Source organism: Gobius niger, assembly GCF_951799975.1.
Source record: "Gobius niger genome assembly, chromosome: 20".
NCBI lineage: Eukaryota > Metazoa > Chordata > Actinopteri > Gobiiformes > Gobiidae > Gobius > Gobius niger.
The window spans coordinates 17291895-17317047 of record NC_136871.1 but is presented as its reverse complement, the minus strand read 5'-3'; the positions used below and the strand labels follow the sequence as shown (position 1 = coordinate 17317047).

The 25153-nt window shown below is 41.2% G+C and overlaps 1 protein-coding gene across 3 annotated transcripts in view; it reads left to right on the top strand.

The window, feature by feature from the left end:
* The window catches only part of pcbp4 (poly(rC) binding protein 4), a 42015-nt gene extending 24534 nt beyond the window's left edge, over window positions 1-17481 (top strand). For 2 of the 3 annotated variants that reach the window (XM_079578341.1, XM_079578340.1), the window contains 3 exons: window positions 2428-2480; window positions 13332-13501; window positions 16887-17481. In XM_079578341.1, coding sequence (XP_079434467.1) covers window positions 2428-2480; window positions 13332-13501; window positions 16887-17298 — 635 coding nt within the window. In that variant the 3' untranslated portion in view covers window positions 17299-17481. Of the gene's footprint in view, window positions 1-2427; window positions 2481-13331; window positions 13502-16588; window positions 16808-16886 lie in introns of those variants that run through there. The other variant, XM_079578342.1, reaches the window with a different exon arrangement.
* Window positions 17482-25153: the final 7672 nt, after the last annotated feature.

The following is a 25153-nucleotide window of genomic DNA, read 5'->3' as shown; positions in this document are numbered from 1 at the left end:
AAATTACTGCACAGGCACTTTTCTTGAGAACTTTAATTTTGCCACAAGCCTTTTATTCATCAACATTTCATAAGTGTATAGTTATGGCCTTATTCCTGAGCGATATTAACAGCATCCAGCCGAGCGAACATCCCAACCACAGAGCAGAAACCTGCCTGTGGAGATTTGGGCTCGGCCACATGCTGTTCACAAAGACAGTCGGGACCAATGAGGTGAAATGATTGTGTGTAAAATTAAAATTACGTTTTTTTTTATGTGCTCTGGTTTCCCCTACCACTAAAAACATGTACAATAGGCCAGCAGGAATGAGAATGTGTGTCACGTGAAGTCCTCAGAACATGTTTGTGTAGTTCCTCCTAAACTGTTTTGCTATTAAACTGCAAACGTCTAAGCTACTAATTAGTAGAACTAGAGGTTATTATTATGACTGCGGCAGCTACTATTTCAGCTATGGTTATCGTAATGATTAATTGTTTTCCCGGCAACACTACACTGTAAAATAGATGTAACATGCGTGCGGCCGGTGCACCTGTGTGTCCCAATCTGAATGTGCAGCGCTTCTCGTGTTTCCGCTCCTCTTGAGGAAGTGCAGAGGTCAGGGTAAAACAGACACAGGAGCTATGAGCCTGACAGCACAGTGTTGTGTTCAAGGACCCATTTGCAACAGATTTACAGTCTGCTGTTTCTGTTTCAAGGCTACTTTATGCACTTTCACAATTCTGTGCGCTTTATGACCTGGAATTGTGTTTGTGGACATGTTGAGTTTACATTGTATGGAATGTGTTGAGGGCCACAATACAGAGAACCTGGAGAACCTATTTCTGTTCTCTAGTAATTGGCTTCACTTCGACAATATTAGATAGATGATGACAGACACTTTACTCATTTCCGATTGGGGAAATTCAAGTGTCGAGCAGCATACAGTGTCTGTCATCCATACCAAGCACTCTCAGTACGACACAAACATCAGTAAAAATAAGTTAAAGGGATATTTCGGGATTTTTGACAAAGGGCCTCATTTCCTAGTTATCCAGAGTGTTGTTGATTCCTGGAGATTTTTTTAATTTTTAATTCATGTAGTCCTTATATTTCAAGAGTTTAGTGGTGCTAGGCTAGTGCTAGGCTAGCGCATGTCTATGGTAACTAGTAGCCTGCATTAAAAACAGTCTGACCCAAGCACAGTGCACCTGGGGCAAATCACTTATAACACCAGACTTCCGATATAAATGTCTGTGTCGACTGAATAATTTTTGAAATATAACCATTTTGCATTTAAAAGAACTTATATTTGAGCAGCATCAGCTTCCTGGTTGTAAGCTACGCAGCGGCGGAGTGATCTGCTAGGTTACTGGATCTACAGTAGTTTGTTTACCTGCGGCCGGCATTACTACACGTGGAATTCACAAAGGAGCTTTCTATAAATCAGATATGGCAACGTTTGGAGGACTACCCGATGATTTTGAAGAGTTTTTAATGCAGGCTACTAGTTACCATAGACATGCGCTAGCCTAGCACTAGCCTAGCACCACTAAACTCTTCAAGGAATGCATGAATTTAAAAAATAAAAATCTCCAGAAATCAACAACACGCTGGATAACTAGAAAATAAGGCCCTATGTCAAAAATCCTGCATTATCCCTGTTCTGGTGTCATTATATTGAGAGGGGTTACTTTGGACACAGGTTCTTTGCAGTGACCTTTATTGTTTTTTAAGTCAAGTCATGTTAAGCCAAGGTACTTTTGATCTGTAATCAGATCACCCATTTTAGAATATATGAGGGGAGACAAGTGTGGTTTGTTAAATGTAATAGAATTTATTGCACAGCTTTAGCCGGTTGCGTATTTACATAGATGAGGGAAGCTTATTTCAAAAGCGTTGAATGCATTTAGCTACAGAATGCATGAAGTTTCAAATGACTTCCCTCACTGTTGAACATGTGGGCTTTGTCATCCAATTTTTCAAGCAAATGTTAGCTATGTGTTCACAGAGGGGAGAGAGAGGAGCGAATTATCATCGGGATATGGATGGATGATTATTCCATTATGTCCCAGGTATAAAACTCATCAGTCGTGCACTGCAGAGCCTTAGGAGCACTCTCTTCAATAACACACGCACTTACCTTTGCAGCTGCAAGCGGACACTTTCACTTAAGGGACAGAACAGTCACCTGCAGTGAAACAAATGCTTTGCTTTTATCAATTTACCTAAATGGTCATAAAACTCCCAAGTATTTAGAACAAACGTCGGCTTACGGGAAAAATTGAAGTGACTCTATTCATCTCTACTAAGCGATTCATTAATGATTATACTTATAAATGTTTTTGCCTTCTTATTATTGTATGTAACTACAGTATAAAGCAGATTGAATTGCCTTGTGTACGAACTGTACTAAATAAACGTGCCTGTATTCTCTGTGCGTGTCAGCAGGAGTGGAAGCCAGTTCTCAGACCACATCTCAGGAGCTCCTCATTCCAAACGACGTGAGTAGAAACACAATACTGATACGCGTGTGAGGCGGCACATGTAGATCCTGTTCTGATGTATATAACGGGGCTGAACCGAGAGAGAAACCAACAGAACATGCACGTACCGGCGCACACATCAAGACATTTAGAGACTTTTCAACTATTTATTAAGGTGTTTGATAAATTAAACATTTTGGGACACAAACAGTTTCACAAAGACAATGACAACCCCATTTAGTGAGCTTTCAGTGACTGTGTTTGGCATTAAGTGCTAGAGCAAATTTGTATGAAAAACAATGTCTGACAAAGTAACCATTAATGTTACTGCACCCATCAATTACACATTAAGAACAATTTCATCATAATAGCAAAAACTGTGTTTTCCTCATGATACCAGTAGAGTTGTCAGGTCCACAGAATTGGATAGATATTGATAATACATAAGAAATTGTAATTTTATTGCAGTACTTTTTTCTTCTACTTGAGTCAATAAAGAATGCTCTTACTTCAGAAATAGATCATCTCTTTATGTTCATAGTGTTTTTTTCTTTGTTTAAATTGAATTCAACTGATTTATTTTGCACAGAATTTAAATGTTTTTTTTGTTTTGTTTTTTGTCTGTCCTATTTCATTATAATTAAATGTTATTCACCATGAGAGAGGAATTTGAATTTTTGGGTCCAATTTGACCATGATAATATTGTACAACTCTCCGTAGGAGTGTGAATGCCGAAATCTTTGTTAGAAAGCCGTAAGAACAAATTTGGGTGTAAGAACATGTCATGAATGAGGCCTATTTTTTAATGACTAAAATCCAAGGTAATCAGAGCTGCATTTCTATGTGAGAAGGAGAAGTAAAAATACATTGGAAATTCCAGTCATGCTGTATATGTCTGTGAGTTTGGGAAGGGTATTTTTGGGCTGTTGTTTGGCTGCTGATAAATGTTGATTAATACTGTATGTACAAACAAGGGCCACTAAGGAGATTTTGCACTGGATTGAGATGAGAGTGTGAGTATTTCCTTGTCAACGAACTGTCGGCTGCCATCGCTTCAGTGTCAGGTTGACGGCACATGACATGATGAGATGGACATGTGGACTGCAGCAACAACCAAGCAATGACCTTTTGTTTAGAGACAGGGGCTAACCACTCCACCGCTCTGCCTGTTCCTCTCAGTCTGTTTCCTCCATCATCTCACTCTGTTATTCATTCTGACACCACTGAACCTGCTCTATACTACAGCTTTCCACTGCTCACTTGTCTGCACTGTGTTGAGTGCTCTTTTTGCACGCATTGCATCAGATTGTTACATGTTTTGATCTCTCGGTGGAGACTATGGCTATAAGTGATACATTTTTGATGAAATCAAAGCAAAACAACAGGATGTCTCAGTTGATCTGCAGAGAATTTGAGCCAGTATATAAAGGTTGACATCTGTTTCAACCAATGACTCATTCTCAACAGCGCACTCAGCGAGATTAAAAAGAGGAGTTGGTGGTGCAAATTTTGTTCTTTTTCTTTGTATCATCACTATTTTGTGTCCACGGTGAGGTACATAACCCACCCTGCCTGTATTGTCTTAACTGCCCTTCTGTCAATGTCAGATTTGAGCGTCAAAGAGAAAAAATATGTTTTCAGTTTTAGATTTAAAGATTTGCCCGATCACCTCTCAGCTTCCTTTCCCTTTACATGTTGTAGGGTTAAGGATGGCATAGAGAGAAGGTGTAGGAATAGTCTACGAATGTTGATTTATTTTTTGTTGTCTCTATGAGAAATGCGGTTTAACCTCTTATCCCCCGCCTTAAAGCAGTACTAAGTAACTCATGCCCCCAGAGGCCATAAGCGCCACTGCAGGTGTCGTAGCATGTTGCGCTGTTTTACTCATTAATTGTTCGTGAGAGTAAATACTACGCTGACAGAAAAGACAAAGGGAGAGAGGGATATAATTACACAATGGAGATCTTTTTTTTTCACTAAAACTTGGCTGTAAATACTGTTTAAGTGGCACTAGCCCACAGTTTACCTGTTAGTCTGTTAGCTTCTTCTTCGTGATTCCATTAGTGTGTATTGGGGCCTCCGACCCGTAGGCAGCAAAGTTGCAATTGTAGTTTTCTGGCCAGAGACACCAGGGGGAGATGGAAACAAAAAACAATGATCCCATTAACACCTATATTACTTCCAGAGGGACTACGAAAAGGATTTATTAAGGTAACAAGTTGCTTAGTACTGCTTTAACCAAGCTCACTTTTTTGCCGAGTTTTCCGTTGCTTTTTCGTTGTGTTTTTGTTGCTTTTTGTTGCCTGTTTTGCTGTGTGTTTGTTGCATTTTCATCACATTTTTGTCGTCTGTTTATCATATTTTCATCCAATCCTTTATTATCACAATAGAGCAATTTGTTTTGCTACAGCAGGACACATACATCCAAACACATACTGTATAGTAGCAGCAATAGGGGGGAAAATGCAACAGTGGAAACACAAAGCCTCGTCAAATTTTGTTGGGGCACGATGATAGATTTTTTTGGGGGGTGGCCCTGCAGTTTGACAATTTAGTGATTTGTGATTTCTCATGGCTAATAAATGTGCTCTTGTCAACGATTAAGTGAAAAACCTGCCGATTAAAATGAAACATCATGAAACGATAAGACCACAAGAGGCAGGACATTCATCTTTAGTCTCCCATGGTGGCGTATTGTTGCCTTGGTGCTCGCCTACAGCAAGTCCCTGTCTTTTTCTCATGCAGGATTGTTGCACAAACTTCCCTTTGCTTCTGTTGCACAAGCTCCAAATTAAAGAGCCCTCGAAGCACAAATGAAATAAATGAGTTTGAGGCTTGGATCATCTTCAGCGTGAGAAGTGATCGAAATATGAGTGTGCAGGCCAAGTGTTTTCCCAGGCAAAACATAAATTGGCTGTATCTCTCTTTCTGCTTCAGCGAACTGTCTAAACTTTTCATCTCTGTCCATCCCTCAGCGAGTGTGTGTTGGTTAGTCACTTCTTCAGGTGGTACTCAAAGTCAGCAACATTTTTAGGCTTTATTTGTTTTTAATTCAATCATTTGATTCATGCAGAGCTAATGCTTTTAAGTTAGGTGTTGTTTTTGTTCTGATTTAGACATAGTTTACACTTAAGTCATTATACAGTTCAATTTAGGCCCACTTCCAGACCTAGATTAGTCCCAGTTTGATTTCGATCTAGACGGTACTTTGAAGGTCAAATATTCATGAGGAAAAAGTCATAATATACAGACAGGGTTTTTGTAGGAAAATATATGTTTTTATATTGATTTTACATGACATTTGTCAGCCAGCAGCACTTAGCAAGAGTAATCCATTAACCATCCTACTTTGGATTTTTTTTTTTCCTCCGGTTATTTTTCGGAATAACCGGATGTGATCAACAACTTACTCTATATTAGCAAACTATATGTTCATGTTCTGCGGTGTTATAATCTTCACCGTGCCGGTTTCACTTTAAAATGAGGAATCAATTACAGTTTTTTTAATAGTCTGACACCTGGTTAGTCTTTTTAACATTGTGAAGATACGCTGTTATTTTGTGCATGTCCATCTTTACTTTATCATTGCAAATATGGTATTTTGGACAGTACAGTGTGTTCAATATGTTCAAACAAAGCAGCTCTTAGTTACTGTTTTCATTTCTAAGACGCCCTCCTCAAAGAAGACAGTATCTATTGCAGTCTAGTGTTTGAATCGTGTCATCAGGCCACACTGTTGAGCATCCACTAAATATTGTGTGTAAAGTAGAGTGTGCTCGGTGTGAACCTTTCTGGGCGTTTGACCTCATTTAAGGTGCGTACACACCAAAAGCGTCCACGCCTCCAACTTCCATGTTAACCCTATGTAGAGGCGCTTCAACGCGCTTCGAAATGCAAGCAAAGCTGTCCGCGCGTATTGAGCGTAGCAAACGCGAGCGGATGTGGAAGGACGCGCGTCAAAGCCAGGGAGAACAGCGCGGTGAGCGAACAGGGAGGCCACGCCCACTGCTTCATGCACTCAAGTAATCCAATCTACACGTGCGTTCATTTATGCTTTGTTAACCAATCAGGGATGCTGACTGGGCTCAGGCGTCACCTGTTACCTGCAACAAACCATGCCCGAGTCGGACTCGGTTCCGGACTTTGGCCGCTTGGAGGAGGGGGGCCAGAGCGCGGCTCGCGTTTGCTCGTGTATGCGCACACGCACGGATACAAGCGGCTGTTGTATGGGCGGGTGCATTTGTCACGTAAAACAGTGAGAAAAGGCTGTATTTATCAAACAGAGCAGCGGCTGCCTCGCTCTCGTCTCCCCGGCCCCCGACCGCTTCTCTCCCGGGCGGCTCCCCGGACCCCCGGCCACATAACGCTCGTCTCCCCGACCGCTCACTCCCGACGCCCTGGCCGCTTCACGCGCGTCTCGGGCTGACTATACGGGAGCGGCTGCGCTTCTCCCGCCCTGTGTCCGAGCTTCTCTGCTGCTGTACCCGGTTTAGCCGCAGGCTTTAGTCGGACAGATAAAACCTGCAGGTGCTTTTATCACTTGTGATTTTGGTGCGTGTTCGTGTTAAGTGCTTTGTTGTAACGTAAAGCGTAGACTTCCAGGAGTTCACCAACATAAAGCTGTTTAACCAGTGGCCGAAGCAGCAATGAATGACACAAACTGAGCGTCATATCTTCTGTTCAGGCTGTATATGACTCCAAAGAAAGGCTCAGCTGGCGGGACAGGGGGACGCGCACTTCTATATTTCTCTGCTTTATTAAAATCGACTGTTATTCACCACAGCCCTTTTTGTTAAACTGTAGTAAAATGCAAAGAAAAGTGGAGTGAAGAGATTTGACAGGGGTCATAGTAGACATTATTTCACGCAGCTTAGGTTTTTTTTCCTTCCTCATTATGTTGCGCTGCTGCTCACGTGCACTTGTAAACAACTCCTCGTGTTCGGCCACGGCTCGGTTCGTTTGTGTAAGTGTGAGCGCGGGCCGTTCGGGGCATCCAGGCCTTTCCTCAAACGAGCTCGAGAGTGGCAGGTTCGGATGTCAAGTGTGAGTGCGCCCTCAACAACCGGTGGCCAGACACGCCTCCCATGTCTGACGCTTGCCAACCTTCACGCGCCAGCAAACAGGCGTTTGTCGCGTGTGTGAAGCGGCGTTGTTTGGCGTCCAACGAGAGGCAGATGGGGCGTGGACGCACGTTTGGTGTGTACGCACCTTTAGAGCCAGTAGAGCAAGCGAGCGCAGAGAGAGCCTGTTGAACTCATGATTGGATAATGAACACCTCTGCAGGGCCTGTGATCTCCTGGCTTTATTGTGATTTTTGCATTCATTTTGCTCGCCATACCTGCTTCCCCGTGTGATGGTATATGAACCCCGTTTGAATGGAGCAGACAGGGCTTAAGACCCTTTGTGTGTGCACTGTGTATTTGTGAGGCTGCCTGTGTGAGTCACTGAGCAGGGACAAGCAGAGCAGCTTAATGATATCCTATAGCTCTCAGTTAGAGATTTAGCTGCAGCCCAGACTGACATACCCTGCTTCGCTCCCTTCCACTAAAACCTCGCCAAATTACAAGGGCAGTGGGGATTTGCCCAAAAATAGTACCTTGGCCCATCCACCTCCTTTCCTTGATTTTACTCACTATAGCACTAATGTGCCTCACACTTAAAGGGAACCAAAAAAACTCACATCCTAAAAGCAATCAACCCTGTAAGCTCGCTCTGCTGTTGCGGACCATAGCCATCCATTTTTCTTAACCCTCGTGTGGCCTTCGCGGGTCATTTTGACCCGCTGTCATGTTCCGGGCATTTGGATGCAAGGTGACACAAGGGGGCGCCCTTCCAACCCTCTCAGTGTAAATGTGAGTTGACTTTCTTCAGAGTTAGACTTTAGGTCAGACACCATGAGTGACAGTAACATGAGGCTAAATACAGTGAGCTCTTTGTTTCCAGTAAAAAGTCTGAGGCCTCATTGCTCTTCAGTCACAGACTGAGAAGTGAAGAAGGAAGTCATGGAGCTTCTGCTTTAGACAGAACTTTAGTCTTCTGCTGCATGAAAGAGTCATATCATTTTCTGAAAGTCAAATATGGAGTAAAAACATAATAAATGGAAAATTATTATTACAATTACAAAAAGAAAAATATTTGATATCTAATCAGTTCTAATCAATCAATCTAATATTTTTATTTATTTACCCTCATTCAAAAAAAAAAAAAACCCAGGTCATTTGTATCTGCTGTAGGTCATGTTTGTCCCAGTTCCTCTGAGTCATGGTGCAGCAGGACTGATGTGGACAGATGTTACAGAAGAAGCTCATGAGGTTCATTTCTTCAACAGTTACTATAGTAACTATTTTCTCCAAAGTAAAAGTAGATCTACCACAGTCCTGTCCACATCTGTCATGGTCCACCATGACCCACCACGACTCAGAGGAACTGGGACACACATGACTTTACAGCAGATACAAATGGTTAGGGTTTGTTTGGGTTTTCTTCTTTAGAATGAGAGTAAATAAAATAAAAAAATAATTTTTATATTAGATACAGGATTTTCAAATATTTTTCTTTTTGTAATTGTAATAACTATTTTCCATATATTATGTTTTTACTACAGATTTTAGTTTTAGAATATGATCAATCAATCAAACTTTATAAAGCACTTTTCATACCAAAAGGAATCACAAAGCGCTTTACAGATTACAATATTTGATATGATATGACTCTTACATGCAGCAGAAGTCTGAAGTTCTGTCTGAAGCAGAAGCTCCATGACTTCCTTCTTCACTTCTCAGTCAGTGACTGAAGAGCAATGAGGCCTCAGCCTTTTTACTGGAAACAAAGAGCTCACTGTATTTAGCCTCATGTTACTGTCACTCATGGTGTCTGACCTAAAGTCTCACTCTGAAGAAAGTCAACTCACGTTTACACTGAGAAGGTTGGAAGGGCGCCCCCTTGTGTCACCTTGCATCCAAATGCCCGGAACATGACAGCGGGTCAAAAAGACCCGCGAAGGCGACACGAGGGTTAAGGCTAAAAGGTAGTTGAGCGCTGCCAAATGGATTCAATACTGTCAAGTCACTTTCATTTATGATACTGTCTCCTCTGCAGGTTTCTATCTGTACTTTGCGCATTTGGGAAAGTCATTATTACATGCAAACTATGGAAACATTAATAGCCTTGGTTAATTCATCACAAATTCATCTTGTTCTATTCTATCACTATTTTTAATTCATTTAAATGGGTTTCGAAGGGTCCTGAGCCAAACAAAGCTGCTTTGGTTTTGTGACATTGAGTTGCAGTCAAATATAGCTCTCATATGTATGTTTTTTTTAAACAATTATTTTTTCTTTTAGCACGGGCAGCGGTTGGGGCTTGTGCTTTCGCAGCTAGAAGGTCCTGGTTTGATTCCCACCTGGACGGGGCCTTTCTGTGTGGAGTGAATCTCTGAATCTAACCGAACTGCGGCAGTTTTGTAAAGAGGAATGCTCCAAGGTTCATTCTGATCGTTGTGAGCGTCAGTCCACAGTTTATTTTGCCAGTAGATCTTTTTTTTTTATCTTTGAACCACAGTGTCTGAGGGAGTAAAAATGGAACAGCACATCAACATCAAAACCCTATGCTCACTGTGAAGTATGGTGCAGGGAAAACTCAATATCAATCAAGATATTTTGCAGAAAAACCCGAGACATTCACAACAGCATGGAATAAGTAAGTGAACCCCTGTATTAAATAGCTGGCTGATCCTTCTTTTGCAGCAATAACTGCTTCTCTGTAGCTGCAGATTAGACGCTCACAATGATCAGGATGAATCTTGGACCATTCCTCTTTACAAAACTGCTGCCGTTCAGTGAGATTCAGGCGGTGTACTCACTTATTGTACGCTCTCCTATAAAATATGATAAAATGTAAACATTTGGGTGGTGTTAGTTCAAGCAGACACTGTTTACTCATTCTTATGATTTTGATGAAGATCAGACCACATTTTATGACCAATTTAGGCGGAAAATTCCAGGCGGTGTACTTTTTCTTCCCATTGTAACTTTAAAAATGTTAAAATACGTTCAAGGATCAGGGATTACCCTCAGTTTATAACCTTACAGAAGCCAGGCTGATATATATGAAGCACTCTGAGATGAGAGCAAGAATTCCTCTAACACAGTTTATGCAATGCCAGAAAGTGATCAAATAGCCAGTCTTTGGTCTTTTGGTTTTTCGATTACATATGAAAACAATAAAAAGCTACATGACGAGTTCTCTGTGGCGTTTGATGCAGGTGAGACCTGGCTTACATTCTCAACAGCTGACATGTGTTCTGAGTCTGTCGGTGCTTGTGGCCCAAAAGAGGCACATTCAGATCCAGTGTGGTCATTTGTTGGGGTCAGACAGCGGCTGAAGGTGGATTCTGACCTGCTTGCTGTCTGGGACCACTTTGTCTTCTGTCCACTGCTGTGCCAAAAGGGCTCCACTGTGGGCGCATACACTTGAATTATCAGCAGCCTTTCCACGAATAGCCCACTTTAGGCCAGAAAAGGATCGACCCCGTGCTCTCAGCTGGTGGACTGACCGGTAGAGATAGGAATGCTTGGGGCAGGTTTCAAAAAGCAGGGAAACAAAAACAAGTCTAATGAGTAGGGTTAATACTAAAGGCAAACATAGAAGTAGTGCAGAAATGGGAGATGTGTGGAAGGAAGAGAGGAAGGAAGGAAAGTTTGTATAAAAGAAAGAAGTGGGTCATGAGCGGATAAAACGAACAAAGATGAGGAGAGAGCGAGTCTTAGCTGGAGCCTTCTCTGGCAGGGTCTTCATTAGAGTGTGAATCAAAAAGTTCCTTCATGATCATTTGACAGCTGGAAGAAAAACAGAATTGACCTTTGTTCATCACTGGTTCAATCCACACAATCGGTGTTTTATATCATCATCCTTTTCATTCGCGTTCATCTTTTAGTCCAATTGTGTTTGTGGGTAATCTTTAGTCACTCTCACATTCAATACACCACTTTTATATTCTTTTTCCTGTGAAGCACTGAAGATCTATTTACAAGAACAGGTCAACTTCACATTATCATTGAACGCAAGACAGCCAAGCGGCACCTTGATTGTTTTGAATACGGGACAATTTTTTTACGGGACCAAATTTAAAAATTGTGTTGTCACTTGTGAGATTGAAGGTGGTTCCTAATCTTTTCCAGTCTTTTTGTAGGCTACTCTCCCCTACCTCATGGGTGTCGATTATTATCTGTAAAATTGACAATGAAAACTGTTATTTATCAAAAAAGACAATGTTTTGTGATAAAAAATAAATAAAAATAAAGTAGCCCAAAGTCCATTCATCCATCCATTTTCTTCCGCTTTATCTGGGGCCGGGTCGCGGGGGCAGCAGTGTCAGCAGAGATGCCCAGACTTCCCGATCCACACACACCTCCTCCAGCTGTTCTGGGGGGACCCCGAGGCGACACCAGGCCAGCTCGGCGACATAGTCCCACCAGCGTGTCCTGGGCCTTCCACGAGGTCTTGTCCCACTAGGACATGCCTGGAACACCTCCCGCGGGAGGCGGCCAGGAGGCATCCGGAACAGATGCCCGAGCCACCTCAGCTGGCTCCTTTCAACGTAAAGGAGCAGCGACTCTACTCCGAGCTCCTCCCGGGTAACTGAGCTCCTCACCCGATCTCGGAGGGTGCGCCCAGCCACCCTGCGAAGGAAACTCATTTCGGCCGCTTGTATTCGCGATCTTGTCCTTTCGGTCATGACCCAAATCTCATGACCATAGGTGAGGGTGGGAACGTAGATCGTCCGTTAAATCGAGAGCTTCGTCCCCCGACTCAGCTCCCTCTTAACCACGACAGACCGATACAGCGACCGCATCAGTCCATACATTTTATTCAAATTCACCTAAAATATTTCCCCGTACCCTTGTTTGGGAAACAGTGGTCGACATCTAGGACACATTATTATCTCCACAAGTTACGATAGGTATGATGGACAGACGGATAGAGCAATCTGAAAAAACGCTTGGTCTGAAATAAATAAATCTGCTTACTCGATTTCAAAGACATAAAAAAAAAAGAACTAATAAAAACAAAATCACACAGTAAACTCACCATCAAAAGTTACAAAATTACGTCTGAATGATACAGGTTTTGAGAGTCTTCATTATTTAAGTGACAGATTAAACATGTGCATCTCTTTTTGGATAAATAATGTCCTGTTTGGAGCTCAAGTGGAAGAAAACAGATGAGTGGACGATTGGCTGCGACTCAGATGCTCCTGCTTTTTGAACCAAATGCCAGACTTGCTGACTGGCCAGGCAACTGCGGAGAAACAATGTGATTTACCATTCTAATACCATTTAGAATAATAAAAAGCATTATGGATTTGCAACTTGTAGCCTAAATCCATATTTCTTTTATTACATGACTCGTAAATTACAAGTCATTAATAAGATCCAAGTCATTAAAGAGTAAATAATCAGCCGTTGCCAATGCCTCTCGCGTAACGTAAACAAAGCGGTAATTAAGCTCAAACTCAAACACTGAATTGAATTAATTCTTTATAAGGAGGGGAGTGATCCATGTTAAACTAATGGCTTGTGTAATTGAGGTTAATTGGCAGTTAGTTAGTTGATCCTTCGCCGCGTTATGTCCCCTGGTCTCTGTGTGCAACCAATACTGTCACATCGCTTCAGTAAAAGAGAATATGATAACCCCTCATGCTGCAGTCATGAATGCCGGGCTGCGCCAAACTGTTGTTCCTGAGCAAACTGAATAGACAACCATTTGGTAAATTGCTTGTGGGGAAGAAGACTATCAATGGTAATGCTAATCAATGCTAATCAATGCTAATCAATGCTAATTGCGCTTTCCCTGTCTGTTACCCGCAGTTGATCGGCTCCATCATCGGTCGCCAGGGCACCAAGATAAACGAGATCCGGCAGGTCTCGGGCGCTCAGATCAAGATCGGCAGTCAGATGGACAGCACCAGTGACCGGCACGTAACCATCACCGGGACGCCAATCGCCATTAACCTGGCACAGTACCTCATCACCTCGTGGTAAGTATCCAGGCAAGTGCACAAGTCGTACTAGCAGATCGAGAATTATTACACAGAGTTGTCTGCACTGAAAACTGGCTCAAAAGATCTATTTATGTACTTATTTTTCGGCATCTTTATTAAAGGGATATTTCAGGATTTTTGACATTGGGCCTCATTTCTTAGTTATCCAGAGTGTTTTTAATTCATGCAGTCCTTAGTTGAAGAGTTTAGTGGTGCTAGGCTAGTGCTAGGCTAGCACATGTCTATGGTAACTAGTTGCCTACATTAAAAACCTCTTCAAAATCATGGGGTAGTCCTCCAAACGTTGCCATATCTGATTTGTAAAAAGAATTACACGTGTAGTAATGCCGGCCGCAGGTAAACAAACTACTGTAGATCCGGTAACATCGCAGATCACTCTGCCGCTGCGTAGCTTACAACCAGGAAGCTGATGCTGCTCAAATATAACCTCTTCTAAATGCAAAATGGTTATATTTCAAAAAATTATTCAGTCAACAGTGACATTTATATGTGTAGTCTGGTGTTATAAGTGATTTGCCTCAGGTGCACTGTGCTTGGGTCAGACTGTTTTTAATGCAGGCTACTAGTTACCATAGACATGCACTAGCCTAGAACTAGCCTAGTACCATTAAAGTCTTCAAATATAAGGACTGCGTGAAATAAAATACATATATATATATCTCTAGAAATCAACAACTGAGAAATGAGGCCCTATGTCAATAATACTGAAACATTCCTTTAAGTTTAATTTTTCTCATGCCTTCCAAATAAGCACAGAGATGAAAGACTTGTTTGAGCAGACTTTCTCCCCCAAAATTGTTGGGTTACTTTTTTTTTTTCACCGGAGAGAGAAGTAAGTGAAAGTCTCTGAAGCCAGCGTTGTTTTCATTAGAGCCCATTACCAAGTGTGGAGTGGGAAATAATTAACAAGTATGGATTACAGACCACTTCCTGATCCAGCTTTACCCTCACCCAAATGAGAACTGTGCAATACAAGGCACGGACTGATGAGTCTCGCTGAACCTCTTACACCGAGCGCATTTTCTCCAGTTTGGCTTTATCCAAATCTAAAAGCTTCAACAACAAAAAAAGCATCAAATAGCGACGAAAATGAGGATGACAACGCAACAAGAAGTGATTAAAAAAATATATGAAAATGTGAATAAAAATAATGATGAAAAAGCAACAAAAAAGTGACATAAAAAAGTGCAGAAAACACAAAAAAGCAACGGAAAAAAGCAACAAAAATCGACAAAAACATGACAAAAAAGAGATGAAAACTCAACAAAAAAGTGACAAAAAAATGCAGAGACAACGTGACAAAAAAGTTATCATCACTTTTGTAAGTCTTTCAAACGAGGCATTAGACTGCTGCTCTCCTGTGGCTTTTAGATTTGGGTAAAGCTGAACTGGAGAAAATATGCTCGGTTCAGGTAGCGGTGCAGAGGTTAACTCTGAATGTTCTGCAGTCTGTAGTGGTTTACTTTATGAAGCAATATGTCGAATTCCTATCTCTCAAGTGCACATCCAAATTGATGATCTAAAGGTCTAACATTGAAAACTGAAGGTGAACGTGCACAATGCAGTTGTCAGTGCAGTCAACCAAGACATTTGTCTAAAGACTACATTTAAAAATAATGACTAAACTTTTTTTTCCCTGAACTAATCTAGTGTTTTGTATGTAATCTGTTGGAGTTCATCCTGAGGTCTTGTCACTTGTGAATCATTAAAAGCTCAAAAGCAATGGAGCCGTGCATCTGACCCTGAGAGCAGCTCATTCAATCAGATGAGCTACATGGGAGACATTGAGTTCTGCCAGGGAGCTGTAATACACTCGCCACAAGCATGAATATGCAAATGCTATGACAGACTATGGATGGAATTGATAATTCACTACCCCGCCCCACACGCACGTACACAGACACACTTTACATAAAGGCGGCTATCACACACACGCATGAACAGTTGAACTGAGGGGATTCACTCATTAAGTCTGAAATGCCAGGTCAGGAGGGTTTCTATTGCTGACACAACAGTATTCAAAACAAATCTCTCTGTTATACTGGACTCACGCAGAGCAGTCTCCTCTTGAACTGCCCTTGTTGCATCTTCAGTCTGTCAAGCTTTCACAATTACATCAGTCAATGTTGTATCTCTATATGTATTTTGAGTCTAGTTGCACTTTGTTGAGCTGAACAACAGAACTCGTTTTGCCATTTAAAACCATGGTCTCCCCCTTCAAACAGCTTATCTGCTCTGCTTTTGTTCCCAAGATGGTGCTTGCAGTTGTATTTCTGAGACAAGTTAAATATGAAAGAAGAAAATTGATGACTCCGCATCATATATGAAGTAGACATTAATCAAACAGAGCTTGCTCAAAGCTGATCTGCATGAGAACAATATCCTCATGTCGCCCCACACATCAGCAGTGAAACATGCTCCTCCAGTGTGAACATGAACGCCGGCAGTGTGCAAATATGAGTACATCAAACAGTAAGATTATTAATCCCTATCATTTCACAAGATCTAAGGCTTCATCACAGGCCTCTACTGGTCAGGCTAGAACTGCAGTCATTTGCATTACCGCATCAAACTCTGCTCCATCCATTATTTAGTGGAATATTATCAGTGTATCAGTTTGGGCAACATAAAAAAAAACACTCTAACCAAATTCAGCTACATCTTATTTATTTTTGGATTGGAATTGATCTTCCTTTCAGTAATGTTTTTTATACATAATATGGAATGAGAATCTTATTAAAACAATCCCAGTGTGACAAACCAGAGATGACTGTAAGGACTTTTCATTATCTGCTCTTGATGTGAACTGGCACGACTTTGGGATGCCGGGTGCATTCATACAGCGTTTTTCAACAAGAAAAATATGAGGCTTTCACAGGTGATATACGTAGATGAACTTGAAGTGCTGTCTTTTGTTTTCCTTGTCAGAGATGTAGGGTCCTGCCGTAACCCAAAACAACTCAAGATAATGTAGCCCCTGAAGACTGTGGGGGTTGTATGTGATGAATTCAAGATCATCAACACCCTAATAAACTCTGATGGTTTTGTTCCCTTCTTCCAAAGCCCCCTCCCGAGCCATCACCCCAACTTATACAGCACACCCCCCCATCCGTACAGCCAAATCCCCTACAATAATCTGTTGCAACCTCCAGCGGTACACACCCGTCTTATGATTTGACTTCATTTTTTGTTTTGATTTCAACTCTCCAAGATATTCCTTTGAGTTTGGATTATTTTAGTTTAACATGTCTTTGATTTAACCCCTTCTAACCCTTCTCCATCCTCCCCCCCCTTTGACCTTGTCTCCCCTCTCCCTGCTCCTCTCCTCTCCTCTCCCTCCTTACCCTCCACCCTCCCCCAGTTTAGAGACGGCCAAATCCACGGCCCAGTCCTCCTCCATGCCGTCTCCCGTTGACCTGACCATGAGCTTCACCCAGCCCGCCCCCACCGCCTCGTCCTCTCCCTCCCCCCTGGCAGCGATGGGAGCCACACTGCCCCACGCTCCTATCCTGGGCGGCCCATACGCCCTCCCCTTGTCAAGCCTCCTGGGGGTCAAATCCATCCCTTACCTGGCACTGTCCACCCCTCCCAACTCAGCAGCAGCCGCAGCCATAGGGGGTCCCGTCATGCCGGGCTCGGTGCCGGGAGCGGCAGCAACGGCGGTTCCCGTCTCGGCGCACGCAGCGGCAGCTCTGGCTTCCTACACTGCCAAGATCTCATCCACGGCCAACGGCATGAAGAAACCAGAGAGACAGAAGTTTGCGCCGTACTAATCAGTGGACAGGGCAGAGCTTTTCATACCCATTCATAAATAGTCACCTCACTCCTCTATATGTTGCATGTGTTTCCCCCAATCATGTCACTACCATGGGATGATTGGAAACAGCTTTATCGAACCGCCATAACCACGTGATTATTGCATAAGATTATATTGAGCCAGGTCACTCAGACAGACTAGAACACTTAATGTTTAGTTGTTTAAAAAAATACTCATAAAATACTATAAACTCATTGATAAAAAAGATAGATAAATGAAAAACACATCGGTCACTAATGATATAGAACCAGTTTGTTGTTTTCACCACTAGTAGCTTCGGTGGGAACTAGAACAGATTATCGGCATATAAATTATGTTGTATTTTCGCTCAGTATTTAAAGGTGCATTAGGCAACTTTTCATGGCAAAAAAAAAAGTTCATAATTTGTGTGTATTTGACCTTGTAGTGACCCAGTGGCTGTATGAGTGGTCAGCATGGCGCCTTCACTTTTGATCACAGTGGTCTCTACAGTGCTTTAAGATTAATTGTTTTGTAGGTTTTCTGGCGAGAGGGTCCGTCGGCTGTGCAAACCTTCTAAACAATTGAGCCTGGAGTGTCGTAGAGACCACTGTGATGGAAAGTAAAAGATAACCACTCATGCAGCCGCTGGATCACTAAGGTCATATACACAGAAATATCAACTTTTTTTTTTGGCATAAAAAGTTGCATAATGCACCTTTAAGGCCGTATTTGTATCCTTTTATTGTCCTCGTCGACAAATCAGCCCCCTGCATTTGACTAGACCACAATTTAGCCTCGTGTATATTAACTCCGGGAGAAAAGCCCCAAACTGGCCTTTCAGTTTGTGTACATTCGAACATGGGATCTTCCGTGAGACAAAAGTGTGAGCCCCTCGGATCACAGTGATGCTTGTTAGTCCATGTAGTAAAATTATCTTTTAGTTGAACGCATACAGCTTAAGTTTATTGCCTTGTACGTAAAAGCCAGACCAAACTTTGTTGCACACTGCCAGACCTTTACTACTGAGCTCCTGTAAGCTGCAGTATACGTCATATGAAACGCAGAAAAGACAATCTTCTATTTTTACATTAATGCCAAGTCCCTTAGTTGTATTTGCTGAATCGCCTTATGTTCAGTGTCACCTAAAATACTCAGAAACATAATATGAAGTCAGTTTCAAGGCCATCCTCTGCTTCTAAACGTCGGCTATTTCTATTAAATCACAAACACAGTACAAGTCTAAATCACCTCAATTCATCTCTATGCCGGTCCGCCCTGCTCTGCTTCGCCGTCTGACAAAGCCATACACACCCTCAAAAGGAGTATGTTATTAACTAACAATCGTGATGTGCAGGAGGGACTGTGAAGGAGAAATGAGCGGAAGATACGGCAGTATAAACAGTTTAAACTCCACTACCTCCTCCTTTTTAAAAATGGAGCTATCAGGTACCCCTGCTTTAAAGTGTTTAAATCAAACAGGAATTTACTACATTTGTATCGTCCAATAATAAATGTTTAAATGGCTACTTCTGTACATCTGAAATACCAAACTCAGGGCGCTAAACAGACATTCTTTTCCAATAAAAAGTCACTTATTATAAAATGAATATTTTTAACAATGTGACAGGGACGTAAATGCCACAGGTTAGTGGTCTCTCTGTTCCCGCTTTCCAAAAATATCCCATGATTTTCCTTTTTGTTCAAGTCTTGTCTGAAGCTCTGCCCATGTTAACTGACTGGCACTGGTAAATGTAGCCTTGCTTTGATGATACTGAAGGTTGTTTGGGCCACAAAGCCTATAAAAGCCATAGAGACTTTTGAGCTTTCTCTGTCTGCTCCTCACTTCTAACTCTATTGTGTACTCTCGTCGTATTTATTAACTAATAAGACATACTCCGTCAGAGTTATTATCATTGGTCACTAACACAGAGCTGAACTGCAGCCTTTGTACAACTTGTACATGACTAGACACGTGTGCTGTTTTAGGCCATTCTTTTGTAGTATATGTTTGATAAAGTTTACAACAAATTTGAATAATATCTTTTTGCTTTTTTCCACTCTTTGTGTTTTGTTGACAGATTATTTGAAATGTATTGTGTAAATTATTTTTTAACTTATTAAGTATTACATTCACAGAAATCAGAAATGTTTTGTCAAACATTTGTTTTATGGAAAATATACTGTAGCTACTATTGTGTTAGCCTTTATGCTAGTTTAAACTGGATTCTTTCTTTTTTTTTCATTCTGAGTGAAATGTCCACATGCACAGAGCTAAAATAAAGTAAATCATTGTTAATTAATCTGGGCAACACAATAACCTTTATTTATTCAAGCCTGAACTAAAAGAGTGCTGTACCAATAGTAAATCAACAACAAAAATACATTTCTTCAGTTTTGGCACCACCTACAGTTTGGTGCATTATTTTGTAAATATTTTAGCAACTAATTCTACATTAGCCTTTGGCACGACACAACTATGTCTGTAATATTTCTAACACATTCCTTTTGAGAAATAGACGTGTTTTTGAAGAAGTTCATGTCAGTTACACATCATACGTAACACACAGACTCTCAGTGTGGATAAATTAGCCTCAAAATGCCTTGTTGTAGCTCTGTGGATGAGACACTTACTGTAGAAAGGAGCTTTTTGACGTCTGTTATTTTTGTCAATGCTGACATTCTGTGTGGTGCTGAACGGGGTGTCAGGGACTAATGCTGCATGTTCGCTTGGCCTCACTAACACATTCACATGTAAATACACATATGGTCGCAACTTCCAATAAACACACACAGGCCTTGGCCGTTGCACTGACTGCCTTTCACGGACTTTGTGAACTTAAGCAATATTTTGCAGGGCCGGCCGGGTTAGTAGCTACATGTCACGGATACACTGCTCAACAAATGCTCAAAATATTACTGAATGGGTTGTTAACGCTTAGATCTATCTGTTATCTTTCTGTTTTGAAAATAATGTGGTTTATGTAACGAGCTCACTTATTTTTATAAAGCCGGATAACCTTGTTGAACTGAATTGAACTGTGGAAACAATGTTTAACCATGAATCTGTCCATCACATGCACTCACTTTTTGTGATTTTTGTTTTTCTTTCTTTATTGTCTGTGTGTCCTCCATCCATTTGCATGAGTTTGACTTGAATTGATGTCTATGCAAAAACATCTCTGTGTGGTTTTAGCGCAGTGGTACGTGTATGGTGCAGCTGTTTTCAGGTGGCCATAACAAACTATGGGTCTGACGCACTACTGCAGTCTGTTCATTGTAGTCTGCATATTCTTGCTTTGGGATTTCATGTGTACTCAAATGTTAACGCTGAGCAGAAGGCTAAACTATGATGATGTTAGCCAAGCTCATAGCCCGTGATGAACCTCAACAGCCCCACCCACCTCAACAAAAAAAGAAAAAAAAAGATTACAAGATCATGGGCACAATGGAGGCTGGTCAGCTGGCAATTACTGAGTATAGCATGATTTTTTTCAACTAAAATAGTGCGATCATGAGTCACCACATAGATGATAACTCTTTTAAATTATCACTATTATCATTGTTGCTCTTTTTTTACTCCCTCTCTGTAATGACTGTGATTAATAAATGGAATTTTATTTTTCAAGAAAGGTGGCTCCACAGGAACATAACAGAGACATGGTCCTGCACTGTATCAAAACATGGACGTAGCCTGCATTTAAACATTAGGTCATACCCTTGGCAACAAAATCCAAGCACGTTTTAATTGAAGCGGCCATGCATTGCAGTGATGAAAAATTAATTAACCCGGTTCTACAAAAGCACATTTTAACCACCTGAGGTCCTGGTGTACCAACTAATGCATTCAAGAATTCCCTTAATATCACCGCGTACACAGTGAACAGTTGTTGAATTCATTTCTGTTTCAGGGGGAGATTGTGCATGGCTGGGACATTACAAGTTGTGAAGGTGTTAGATGGTTTCTGGTGCACCGCATGCTCGGACACCAGAGCAAAAGCAAAACTTCTTGTTTCAGCTAATGTTGTAAAGCAGACCCATAGTCCATGTTAACAGTGGCACGTAACCAGACACTAATAAACAACTAAATGACTGATATAATCTCATTCCAAGTTATAATCTTAGTTTGTACGGTAAACCAACTTAGATACGGTAGTATATCTCTTCTCAATCGTCACAAAGGACTGACTGCTGAACAATGACTACACTTTATTGTATTGCACTTGAGACATGGGAGGTCCATTATGGAAAGTTGTTCTTTGGATGTTTGTCCATTTAATGAGACTTCTCAGAGAGGGTGGTCTGCTATTTGTATATCAGCCAGATGTGTTTGTGAATATGTTTCCTTTTTGCCCATGCCATGTTCTACTAAATAAAATACACTCTAAATATTGGCTTCTTTCATTCTCTTGGTGTGGCAACAGGTTTTTCCTTATAAATATTCCAACGTCAATCAGTGTAAAAGTTAAACAAATAAACAAACAATAATTTGTTGCACATTACTGCCGCTGTATTCAGGGCAGTGTCTTGTTTCACAAAGTTTGTAAGGGACGTATAATTTCCTTTTTACATTGAATTCCATTTTGCACTGTAATGAAGCTGTCATCTTTTTCAAAACTTCAATTTCAAGGCATTTCAATGGCTAAGGATTTTGTTTATAACACTGACACATTTGGGTCATCCGTCCCTGTTTGAAACATTTGATTTGATTGCCACAGAATTGTGGCTTAAAGTTCCCGCCACATGATGTTTTCTCTTTGTCAAAGACATGGAATTAATCTGAGCGTTTTAAGCCATAGATTAGAGGTTTATAAATACACTGTATTTCTAACAGGAATAAATTGATGAAGAGCGATTTAAAAAAAAAAAGTGTTTTGGGGACGATATGGTTTGCTAAACACCACATTTAGCCTTTACTCAGCCTGAAAAAGTGTACATGGAAAAGGCATATGCCACACATGCATATGTATGACTTTGAGCGTTAGTATTATTGTTATTATTACTACATGCAATTATGCTTATTTCACAAATACTTTCATCTTTATTTTCTGAGTGTAACAACAATAGGTATATTTCATATGCGTGTCTTTTTGTAGAACAAATAAAGTCCATACTTCATGAATTTTGTTATCAGTGAAACAGATGTTTTGATCCATTCATTCTAAACACAGTTCTCCTTCAGCTCTTTGGCTTTAAAGTTTAGAGTGACAAGATGACAAGCAATGCATGTAGCCATAAAACAGGTAAGAACACGCTATTGCTATACCTAGCATTTATCCACCATTATAACTGTCAATAAATGAGAAGTTTATCACCCTCCCTCACACTGACGCTATAGAGCTATATCTACAAATGAAGAAACCGCACTGTAAAGCCACAAGTGCCTTTAGCTATTGAGAAATGACTGATCCCTCTGCATTTGCATTTTAAGCAATAAACAAAGGCAATGCTATGAAAATGTAGCAGCATTATCAGAAAATGCTACAAAGTGACAATGCTGAGCATGAAATAGACAGTGACTGGAGTTGTGGCCTCTGGGGTCAGGTTTAATGATACCTCAGAGTATGACGTGGTGAGTGATCACTGGCCACAGCAGCTCAGCTTCTGCCAGTGCATGTACAGACGTCAGTGACATGCCCTCTCATACATACACAGGCACAGCAGCAGCTCAGACAATTCTCTCTCCATACACAAACACAAAATCCAATCTCGCGTCATAATCTGCCTAACTTCCCTCATACGTTCAGATGCTATGGCCTTTTGACTAGTCCAGAATGAGGATGTGATATAATGTTTTTGCCTAATTTTCAAAGATAAACATATCCTAACCACAACAACAAAGAAAGACTTAATTCTGTATTCAGATGTTACAGCACTGCCAAAACTCTACCAATTAGCCAAATCCTTCTGGACGAGACAATATTCTATTGCAACTGCAGTTGTTCCAGATCTGATCCTCTCTATGCAGCAGGCGCAGGAGCACAGACACACACTGGCCATGAGCCACTCTCTCCATAAAGAGAGTGAGCTGCAGCCTGAGATGAAAGCAGCTCTCAGAATGAGAGCTTAGAGCTCAACAGCTGGTCAAACGTAGCACGTTCAGTGCGCACTGCAGGTGAACATCTATGTGTAAACAGTCTTTCACTTTGAGGCAGGCAAAATGTATTTGTTCCAGGATCAGAATAAAATACCATATTAAGTTTACATATATATTATTTGAACTAAGCTGAAGCAAGCCATACATCGAAATAACTTTCAGCATCAATACCCGACTGCAGTTTATCAAGCCAGGCTGTTTAGGTTTGCCCCACTTAGTTTTTCCCATTTGAGAACATTGTACTGCAGCATCCTTTGCTCTGGACGACATAAACTCAAAATAATGTCTATATTTCCAGACAGATGTGTAGCTTAGGGTTGTTTTTCTAAAATTCTGACATTTTACGAGCAATAAAACAATTTCAGCTAAAATTTCAAAAAGTAATCCATAGTTGCTTTATAAAGTAATTGTACTCTAATCTAAGTACAGTAGCGGGTTACTTCAGTAATTACTCGCATCCTTTTAAGAATGAGCAGATCGAGACACGCGATCTGCTCATTCTTAAAAAGAATCCAACTGCCCGAACAGACACAATGACGGCTCAGTGAGCCAGTGATAACTGCTGCAGTGGGTGTTATAAGCAACAGACAGCGCGTCCACTCAAGCTGTGCTCTGAAAGAAGCATGAAGAATGTTTCATTCATTTCTTTTCTTTTTTTCCAACACTCTGATTTGACTGGAGTTAAAAGTTATTTTTAGTTCATACTGGAAACTAAATATAGGGATGTATTGGTAAGTTCAAACTACACTGAAACACTGAAGGGCTCTAGCTCACCAAACCTGTGGATCACACACACAAAGATTTTGTCTGAGCCGACCTGCAGCTGATGCTGCTTTGCTCCTCCATCCAGCCCCTTTGCCTGTAAATGCAATCCAATCCAATCAACTCTGGGAGCCAGCACAACACACAAACTGGTCCAGGAACACACAAAAATACACACAAAGCCCTACATCCCCCATTGAGAGGTCTGACAGGGCCTTTGCGAGACCCTATCCATTACAACAGACAAAACACACGTGCAGACACTGAAGTGGAGGACGAGCTACACAAGCTGAGTCTGTTATAATACTTTCAGCTTCATCCTACAGTGATGGAAGTGCTCGACCAGGTGAGAAGGTGAGTGTAAATCCATCAAATTAACAAAAATTTGAAATTAATTTGAAAATGTCCTTATTTGGAAGAGATGCTGTGGTCGTAATGCTGCAGGGATGGTGACATTTCCAGCAAATACTGTACAATGAGATAGAATATCTGTGGGTAGAGAAACCTTTGAGAAGGATCATTTCTTGTAAGATGTAGGCTATAAAAAAGTGGACCAGAGCACATTTTTGAAAGACTCATTGTTTCTAGATTTATATTTGCTAATGAACAGTCATAGAGGGTTTGGCAAAAGAGAGACAAATATGCATATAGGTAATCTAATAAAAATCTGCAGAATATACAGTATAAATACAATGATATACTGTATGTGTGTGTGGAATATTTTCCATCTAGCTGGACTATTGCTTGTACCAGCGGACACATACGGCTGCTGTCCGTCACTGTAGTTTCATATTAAGGTAATGAGGAGGGGAGGGTGCAATCTTTTGGACCAGTGACTGTGGAAATCCTATTAAACATTTGCAGCACACTTAATGGGAAATGGAGGGAATTAATTTGTGAGGAAAATGACCTGGAAGAATCCTAACATTTATTATGTGTGATATGATGAGTCATTACAGAGGGCGGTGTGGTTTGGCCCTGAACCACCAACCTT